This window comes from Oreochromis aureus, linkage group 20 (assembly GCF_013358895.1).
Source record: "Oreochromis aureus strain Israel breed Guangdong linkage group 20, ZZ_aureus, whole genome shotgun sequence".
NCBI classification, from domain to species: Eukaryota; Metazoa; Chordata; class Actinopteri; order Cichliformes; family Cichlidae; genus Oreochromis; species Oreochromis aureus.
In genome coordinates this window covers 13,026,645-13,036,874 of record NC_052961.1, presented here as the reverse complement: position 1 = coordinate 13,036,874, position 10,230 = coordinate 13,026,645, and the positions used below count along the sequence as shown (strand labels likewise).

The 10,230-nt window shown below is 38.2% G+C and overlaps 1 protein-coding gene and 1 long non-coding RNA gene across 2 annotated transcripts; one reads left to right on the top strand and one right to left on the bottom strand.

Moving 5' to 3' along the window:
- Positions 1-2,261: 2,261 nt before the first annotated feature.
- ptges3b (prostaglandin E synthase 3b (cytosolic)) lies at positions 2,262-6,870 on the bottom strand. Its single transcript, XM_031727843.2, has 8 exons — positions 6,713-6,870; positions 5,468-5,581; positions 5,297-5,366; positions 5,103-5,201; positions 4,926-5,015; positions 3,504-3,560; positions 3,343-3,370; positions 2,262-3,237 (listed from the first exon to the last, which is right to left on the bottom strand). Coding segments are annotated over exons 1-8 (480 nt in total). The 5' UTR covers positions 6,715-6,870; the 3' UTR covers positions 2,262-3,217.
- An 84-nt stretch (positions 6,871-6,954) lies between these two features.
- LOC120435087 lies at positions 6,955-9,773 on the top strand. Its single transcript, XR_005609510.1, has 3 exons — positions 6,955-7,058; positions 8,225-8,328; positions 9,604-9,773. It is a non-coding gene; the product is annotated as an uncharacterized LOC120435087 (long non-coding RNA).
- The last annotated feature ends 457 nt before the right edge of the window (positions 9,774-10,230 follow it).

Sequence of the window (10,230 nt, the reverse complement as noted above, 5' to 3'; positions counted from 1 at the left end):
CTCGTGTTGCTTATTACCGTCACCTTCTGCTGAATGACAATCAGTGAGAAATTCAGGCCCGAAGAGGAAGTATGCTAATATTCTGGGCCGAGGAGCCTGAAGGCTTCAGGGTCATAGCGCCGAAATACACAGGGGTAAAAGTTACAGTTACCCCAAATCCTACTCAAGTACAAATACTCCAGTACAAGGTAAATGACGTGTGGGCGTTTTGTATGTTAAAATGATGTAATTATGCGTATCCCATGCCGGCTGATCCCAATACAATTCACTGATGCCCCCTAAAGGTCTTTTATAATATTTCTCTAGTTTAGGAAGCTTCACTGCCATCCAGCTCTTTTTCTGTGCAGTAAATTATTTAATGCATCATACACCCAGCAATCATTTTATAGTTGAGCTCTACAATACACACTCACTTACCACTTTGTTAGGTATGTATAGGGTCTCATTTTACCTTCAGAACCACTTTAATTGCAAGGATTCATAAAGATGCTGGAAACATTTCTCTGGATTCGGCTCCATATTAACATGATAGCATCACACAGTTACTGGAGATTTATTAGCTGCAAATGATGTGTGTCTCCCGTTTAATCACATCCCCAAAGTTCTCTATTGGACTGAGATCTGATGACTGTGTTATGATCAAGAAACCAGTTTGAGATGATCTGAGCTTTGTGATATGACACGTGGTGTTTGAACAATGCTCAGTTAGTACAAAGGAGCCCAAAGTGTGCTATGAAAATATCCCCCACACCATTACACCACCGGTAGCAACCTGAGCCGTTGACACAAGGCATGATGCATCCATGCTTTTGTGATGTTTACGCCAAATTCTGACCGTGCCATCTGAATGTCATAGCAGGAATCAAGACTCATCAGACCAGGCAATGTTTTCCAGTCTTCTATTGTTCAGTTTTGATGAGCCCGTGGGAATTTTAGCCTCAGTTTCCTGTTCTTAGCGGACAGGAGTGGCACCCGTTGTGGTCTTCTGCTCCTACAGTCCATCTGTTTCTAACAGATGTGTTGTTTGTTCAAAGATGCTGTTCTACATACCTTGGTTGTAACAAGTTTTCATTTGAGTTACTGTTGCGTTCCCATCAGCTCAAAGCAGACTAGCCATTCTCCTCTGACCTCTGGCATCAACAAAGCCATTTCACCCAGACAACTGCCACTGACTGGATATTTTCTTTTTCCCGGACCATCACCTAAGATGGTGTGGTGTAAGTTTGTTATAGCTAAAACAAAACAAAAAACTAAAACTAGATGTGAAAAAAAACATTTTAGATAGCTGAAAGTAAAACTAGAATTTAAAAAAAGAGAAAGAAATCTGAAATCATTTTGTGAAGTTGGAAAATTAACTGGTTTTAGTCTTTGTCAATCTGGTAAAATTTGTTGTCACTTCTTGCCTGATGAGTGTTTGATGGAAGTGTTTGGTGAGACTTTGGTTTACTGGATGTCTACAGGACTGTGAGAGTTAACTGCATTCAAAAGAAGTTCTAAATTCTTTTGCAATATCTTAACAGATTTTCCCAAATCTTGCCTCTCATATATGTTCTCCATACAGTAATATCAAAAAAAAGAGATTAACTAATAAAAACTAAAGTAAAAGGAAAATTTTCCATACAGTAAAAACTGAAATGACAAAACCCACCCTTGAAACTAACACTCAACTAAAAGGAGAAAAAAAAAAGTCAAAACAAACTAAAATAAAAATCGGAAAATACAAAACTATAACTGGTCTGGTTTGATGGTAAGATGGTTATGTAGAAAAATCCCTCTGACACTTGAATCCTCTCATTCTGAAGCTCAGTTTGGACTTCAGCAGGGCATCCTGACCATATCTACATTCCTGAATGCACTTAATTCCTGCCATGTGATTAGCTTATTGGACATTTGCATTAACAAGCAGTTAAACAGGTGTACCTAATAAAGTGGCAAGTCATAATTTGTTTTCCCCCCATTGCATTTTCTTTTTAAAGAAAACATTTTTGAAAAATCTGATGCATTTATGAGATTTGCCCCCAGTCATCCCCCAAAATTAAACTCTCTCAGTCTACTATAGTTGGGCAAAAGCCATTCAAATTATAAACTTGACAGAGTATAATTACATCATCCCTGCTGTATTAATTTGCATTCCATTCAAATAAGAGCCCAAATTTGCACAGCCTGAACTTCCAATGATTAGAAGTCGTCCCAAAACTCCGGTGACATTGGCAGGCTAACTCATTAACCCTGACGCCTCATATCTAAGAAAATAAAAAGCATTTAAAAATGATTCTTCAACAGTTTATTAGAAAGATGTAGACAATAAAAAAAGAATCCCCACTCTAATTCAACATTACTGGTCTCCCCTTACAGTTTATTGACAGTGCAAGTATAATTTGGTCATTACATGTCGCCGTATCGTTCCATCCCGCTGCGTTTTTCAAGCCGCTTTACCAGCTGCAAAACATGTCAGCTCACTTGTGCAGTCTGACACGAGTGTGCACGTTAGGTGGGTATAAAGAGATAGTCAATATGTTGAATTCATTCAGATTAACAAAGTACAGTAGGTGATCACTGGGAAGATGCAAATATGCCAGGAATGAGTTCAGAAAATTCCAATTTTCTTTCTTTCTTTTTTTAACGAGCATTAAACAAGATGTAAAGGGAAACATGTAAGTTGGAAGGTTAAGCTACTGAAACAGTCTTCTTGGATCTCTAATTCACCGCACATGAGAGAGGCTTGAAGAAGAACCCAATTGGTAAATTTGCCTAATTATTTTAAACAAAAAAACAAATCATGAGAAACTACACTGGTCGACTACCTTAAAAACCACAACATTAGGAATGGTTGGGCCTAATCAGCTTTGAACCAATTCATTTGAAGACAGACTGTCAATCTCTTTAACACACATTGCTCAGTTGAGGACAACTATACAGTTTTTTTTCCTCCAACAAATAAGGTGTGCTTAGTTGTAATATTTAACAGTAAAACAAGATATCCAAAAGGTGCAGTACAGCAAATGGAAGTGGAGATAGCTGCTCTGTACAATACCATGCATATCAACCTTCAGTGAACTGATTGGTCAAAGGTTTGGAGCTGAGGCTATGGATTTAAATATGGCTACTGACTCATTATGTACAGTTGTTTGTCACTGCCTTCAGTTTCAAGATATACATTTGTTAATAGTCGTCTCTGTTCTGTTCTTCTGTTTTCTCTCCAGAGTTTTATGGTCTTCTACTCCAAATCTGGCATTTCTGAAAGCAAAGTGAAAAGGAGACATTAAAAGTTGATAAAAAATAAATAAATAAATGAATGAATACAGCTATAAGTGTAGATGCTACAGAAGCTCAAACACTTACTCTCATCGTCACTATCTGCAGATTCATCCTGAAAGAGAAAAATAAGAGACCAGTGAAATCGATCTTAGGTTACATCCATAACCTCTAGTCTCACCAATTAAAATCTCCCTTATCTATAAATATGAGATCAATCAAAGAGATGACTGAAGAAGAGGTCTTACATCATCTGCACCGTCTAGATCAGGTAGGTCATCCTCTCCTCCCATGTTGTTCATCATCTGCAATATAAGATCAGCAATTAAAGCCACATCATTTACTTAAATGCCAACGAGTCGAAGACAGATTGATTTTTTTTCTCTTCCTCATGACATTAGATTTGAGGGATGCATTAGTCAGTCAAAACAGTTTTGTTTTTTTAAAAGCAGATCCATTACACTTATTTCCAGCCCCTTATATGAATATATACATGGTTCCTTATTGTCTTAGACTCTATCAGAGTACTTTTGCACAATTCATATTCAAAATGATCATTCATATTTAAAAAAAACAAAACAACAAAAACAATGGGAAGTGGGTGAGTCCAAAGTTACTTTTCCCAACTTCTAGGTGAGCGACTGAAGCGAGTACCAATGAGAGCTGGGGATACTGCTGATTAATGTATGACAGGTTTGTAAATACTTTACAGGGTTACCTAGGCAACTGGAGCCTGGAATGTCCACTAGCAACCAACAGTGACAGACCAATACATGATGAGCAAATCGCTTCCTGGGTGGACGCCCTATATTTATTTAGACTTAACCTCTCTCAGTGAATTCATAAAGATTCAAGAGTAGATAAAACAACTAAAACTGGGTATTTAGAGCAGTTTGAAGCTTTGATGTTTAACAAACAGGAAGAACCTGAAAATCTGCTGACCTCATTATTTGAAACTTTGTTTAATATGACCATTCACCAGCATCCACCATTGTAACAGTACATATGGCCGAACATTAGCACAATGGTTCCACTTTAATGTTGGCAATAGCAGAGCAGGAACAACGTGTTTAGTTTATCATTTACAGACACGGGTAGTCAACAGATTTCTGTCGTTATTAAACACACTAGTAATAAAATAACCTTTCACCCAATTGCACATAGGAGTCACGTTTTTAGATTTAAAAAAAAAACAAAAACGTGCAGATGATGGGAGACTTCAGCCTATGCAGATCTGATAAGTAGTATAAAGTATGTTGAAGGTCATGTGGGGAAGTAGGTTAAAGTACAGGACTTTTCACCTGGAAGAGTCGAGACTAGAATCTGCAAAAGTCGGCCTAAACCTACTGTTTTTAGGAGGATGACATATGACTGGAAGAGAAAAGAGAGGGCTACTTTCTATGTCTCTGGCATTTGTTGGCTTTAGCTGAGTTTATTTAGACTAAAAAAATAAAAAGCAGGGGAAAAAAAGTATTTTTACAGTCAGTTACCCTATATCTGTCTTCATTAAAGTGTACAATTTAAAACTTAGCTAATTCCTGCTATGTTTCTTTTGCTGGTTCAATTTGAAACTGTCTGTATTAAAGCTTTGTATTAGCCTCACTACGTGAAAAGTGTTTTTTAATTAAGTATTTTTCAAATATAAAGAATGATTTTATCAAAACGCTTACATCTGAGAATTGATCGAAGTTGCCCATCTCCTCATCTGAGTCGTCCTCCCAGTCTTTCCAGTTGTTAAAGTCGACACTGAGCCAACTCAGCTGTGGAAACAAAATCAACATTTTTTTAAAAATTGCTGTCGTTGCTTAAATTTGAATATTTTTCAGATGTGCTCATGTGTGGCAGACCTTCGCCTTCTCTTTCGTTAGCCTCGGCCACGCCTTCCCTGGCTGCGCTTTTCGTAGATAGCACAACACTGAGCGGTCTGTGCGTTTGTGTTTGGATTCCTGGGTCGAGGTTTAAACAGAGCACGGTCACTCCTGCGTTGCGTGCAGTGAATAAATGTTTTATAGCATTTTTGAAAGCGGTCAGTACAACTTACATTTTCATCGATGGCGTCGAAAAGGTCTATTTCATTCTCGTGCTTCACATTGTCAGTTCCTCCAAGACAGCTGCAGGGAACAAAGACACATACTCACTATAAATACACCATATAAGAGACGGTCCAACAAGAAATGTACAGATAAATGTAGCCAGAATTAGGAAAACTCACCTGAAACCACACTTTGTTTTATCAAAATTGACTTTAACATCTTTGCTGTCTGCTACACAGAACTCTATAAAAACAGAGTCCCTCCTGTCGTACCACTTGGCAGTCGCTGGATGCCTTTAAGAAAATGAAGGACATGAGAAAAGAAGAAAAAGCATGAAACTCACTTTTATCCTTTAAAAGTTCAGTTTTTCAAGCCTTTGAAAACAACTTCAATGAAACAAACAAACAAAAAAAACCCCACAATAAATAATCCGAGTGCTGGTGAAGAGACAAGACAGCCTGCTATCAAACCTCCTTTGTGTCAGGTTGCTGTAAAGAGCATCGAGTTACACACACTGCTCCAGTATCAAGAGTGAAACATCTGTGGATACTAAACTGTGACAAGTCACATTTACAAGTTGTTGTGGATGGGGGGGGCACTTCTCAAATTTTAAGTCTTTAGGGTATAATGTGAGCCAGTGCTGCTAACTTTACTTAATGTGATCTAGTAGTATGACAAGTTCTGAAAAGCTCCTCTAACGTTGAACATGAGGGATGAACAGAAAAGCCATGTGCTTTTTTTTTTTTTTTTTTTCCCAATGGATACAAATTAAATGATGAGTATATTTGGCTTCATTACCACACACTTCCACCTCAAGTAGTTTTACAGAACACATGCATGAGACTGGCTGACCTGTATCCATTGCTTAATTGGTCTTTGCATGGAAGCTACAGGTATGTTTACTGCTCTCTTAGCATTGTAGTGACTGTCTCATTAGCTAAATCCTCTTAGGAATCCTCAATGCAGTGTGGGGTAGCTAGCTTTAAACATCGTTACCGCCCAAAGAAAACCACTGATGGAGTCTGATTTTCTTTACAAATCTGAAATCTTGCCGCAGATCCGATGCTAATCTGCTCTTAGCCTTCCAGAAGTCTAAATGAAGCCTCCTGTAGCCAAGCTAACAGCGGTGCCGCTACGCTAGTCATGCCATGCGGTACACCTGACCCATGCTACAGCTAAAAGAAACCGACTCTTTCGGCAATGAAGGCTAAAGGGGTCTGCTATATTAGCCATGCCGATACACTGTGAGGTTTTACCCGGTTTGTAAGGCAGCGAGTCACGCTGAGTCCCTACTTCATTGAGGCCATGCCACCCTCCCGCCTTTCCAACAGCATGTTTCAAGCTGCTAAAGCTAGCTAGTCATTCAGCCTGTACTATCGCACTTTCCCTCCACTGCGCCTTTACGTACCCTGCCCACAACTTACATGTCTCGGTGTGAAGTGAACTTCTTTATCGCAGATAAAACAGCCCCGTGAAAAAGATCGGTGGCGCCTGTAAAACAAGAAGGAATACCGCCCAACACACGGCCAAAGCAAACGCCTCTAGCCCCTGGACTCTACTCCGGATCTTGTTGCGTATCCCAGGATCGGAATAGCAGTGCTGACGCACTCCGAGCGCACTAGACGTTTCTAGAGCTTTCAGCCACAGCTGCGAGTGATCTGAGAGAGGCAGACTACTATAGCAAGCCACTACAACCTGACTCCGGTTCGAGCACCTCAAACGGTTTACCCAGGCTTATGAACAATTTTAAGAAGCTGCAGGATCCTTGTAGTATGTACTGAACTGCAACTAGCAACTCAAATGCATGCAAAAATATTAAATTACAGATAGATCCGTAAATACTGTGACGGTTTTTTTTAATTGATTTATTTTTATTTTGCCACCACAGTTGTTTTTAAATCAAGCAAGATGTAGGTCACTTTCAGGTTTAATTTAAGTGGTTTAAATAAACAAATATTTAAAAAGAAAAAGTGTCTAAACACCTACGGCCCTAATATCCCGACAATTTTACTTTATTATAATCTGTGTTAATATGTGCTCAAGGAAAAATAAAACAGACAGAAAATAAATACAATAAAAAATATAGAATTAAAAACATGTAAAAAGACATGAATAGTTTTAGTATGAATATTCTTTTTTTTTCCTTTTTTCTTTTTTTTTTTTTTACCAACATGGTGGCAGTGTAAAACCCACAACCAGTTCTAAGTATTTCCGCAAAAAAAGCCCCCCAAAGCTGCAAAACAACAGCAACACACAATTTTGTTAAGACGTTTTTAGTACTTTACATAAAAAAGACTAAAAGATAAATAATACATAATGAGTTTTGTTTTTGTTTTGTTTTTAAAAAACGGTGAACACCGAGTACGGCGGTCAAACGAGTAAAGCAGGGTTTGAAGTCTTCAACCTTTTCAAAGAATGATCTGAAGTTGATAACACAGTCTAGAAAACTGGATACTGGTTGCAACATTATATCAAATACATTACATTCCAACATTTTTTTTCTGTTTATAAAATCTTGCATATAAATCACAGCTGGGAAAAGAAAGCAGGTAAAATAAACGCGTTTTATTGAAAAAGTGGAACCATTGACGTCACCGATCATGGGAAGGGCTACCACAAAAAAATTCACCAATGATTGGCTACTCACGAATTCTGCGATTTTCTTACCATGGGAATCCTCCGATTTCTGCTTATAATACCCTGTAATCGGTTTAAAATGTCGAAATGCGGGCTAATTCAAATGTTGAAATTGTTCAACAGTAGCACAAGCACTGGGACTGTGCTGCTGGAAAAGCAGCAAAAGTCTATAGTTATGCTGTGAGGTACAGATAAAAAGTAAAGGAAACAAAACCAAGCACCATGGAGCACCATTAACCCAAAAGGTGTTTTGATGATGGCCTTGAAAAGCTAACACCTCACTCTGAAATCTCCTATAGGTGCTCAGCTGGGTGGAGATATGGATGTGTGGCTGAAAGCATAGCCTCCCTGGAGTCACATCCACCTTTTGCCCATCGCCAGCATGACCTTGGCTCCACAGCTGGTAAATAACAGTGCCAGGATGGTACAGTACCATCGTGGGATTTGTTTAGAATTTTTGTATAAGCCATATATACGAGAGCAATCACAGTGTCTTACTCTGTCTTTGTGCAAAGCTATATCAAGATTGGTCTACTCATCTAGGGGAAGATAGGGAACATGCAAACATGTGCTATGATGATTATAGGATGAGATTATGAATGGGATGTTTTCATCTTGCTTTTTAAACATGCAGTTTCCTTTCAAATCAAGCAGCCTTTCTCTCAGTTAAAAAAAGCCTTTGGAACTTTATCAGGTTATAATTTCTGTATTTAACCTTGTATGGGATTAATCTTTCAAACCTAGTTTACTTTCATTATATACCCTAAATTTAGGTTTGTTTCTAACAAACTATAATATAAACATATTTAGTGTTTAAGAAAGCTGGATTTTAAAAACATTAATACAATATTAGAATTGTCTTTGATTTTTTATTACGTATCTTTTTACATTGATGTAACTTATACATGGCTCCTAGAACTAATGATTTTGTATATTTTAATTTTAGTCTTTAAATAGTTACAAATGTTGTCAGTGCAAGATCACCAGTTAGGTAACTTGATATGAATCCCTGAGGTGCTGTATTGGGTTGTTATCTGGTGATTGTGGTGGCCATTTGAGTGTGGTGAATGTACAGTTATGTAAAAAAAACAAAAAACAAACCAAAAGAACCCAGTGTGGATGATCTAATTTATGATATGGCGTGTTATCCTGATGGAAGCTACCATCAGAAGATGGGTTCACTGTAGTCATAAAGAGATAGACGCAGTCAGCATCAATAGGTAGGCTGTGGTGTTTAAACAATGCTTAACTGGACCCAGAGTGTGGCAAGACAATATGCTCACACCATCACAACAACCCTGCCAACCAGAACTGAGGCAGGCCTAGCATCTGAATGTTGCATGTTGAGTTTTTAACTGAAATGCTACATTCAAAGTCACTTAATTCACCTTTCTATCCCTATCTGATGCTCAGTTAAAATGTCATGGGCTCACTGACCACATCTACATAACTAAATACACTGAGCTGCCATGCACTTGGCGTGATGAAATATTGTGTTGGACAGGTGTACCTAACACTGGTGAATGTATATCAACCATAATAATCACTGCTCAGTCTGTCAGTGACTTGGTAGTCATCTGCAAGCTAATTCAGCTATGCTTTAAGTATAATTTTACAGCATTTTTTCTGCAATCACCAACTACTTTTAGCTATACTTCATTTTCTTCTGCTTATCCAGGGTCGGGTTGTGGGGGCATCAGCCTAAGCAGAGAAACCCAGAGCATCTCTGTCCAGCCAGCCCCTCTGGGGTTTCAAGGGGAAAGTAGGGGTGTTCACAGGGCAGCCAAGAGACAAAAACCCGTCCAGCGTGTCCTGGGTCTACGCATTGGCCTCCCAGCAGGACACACCCAGGAGGCGCCCAACATATTGGTACTCTACTATAACAATAATAATAATTTAACAGTTCTACCTCATTGATTTCACATTAAAACACTATTCACAAAGTAGAAATAACATAACCAGATACAAATTTGATTATAGTTGTCTCAAATGAAACTGTCAGCAGTTCCTGAAAAATTTCCTTAAATCCTTTTAGATCAGACAAAAGTACTCACTGTCATTTTGTGCAATTTCCTAAACAAATGAGAAGTTATGCATCGAGTCATTTCAGATTTATCCGTTTTATTTTTTCCTAGAACAATGTGATACCTTCAGTCTTACACAAAGTCCACAAAACATGGAGAGATCTACAGTTTTCTTAGAGCTGGAATCCACATCCCCCACTTGAAAAAACAAAAAACCACCATTCTTCTACACAAGTTTTCAGATTTTTTACTGCAAAACAACATTAAAAATAAAACTAGTG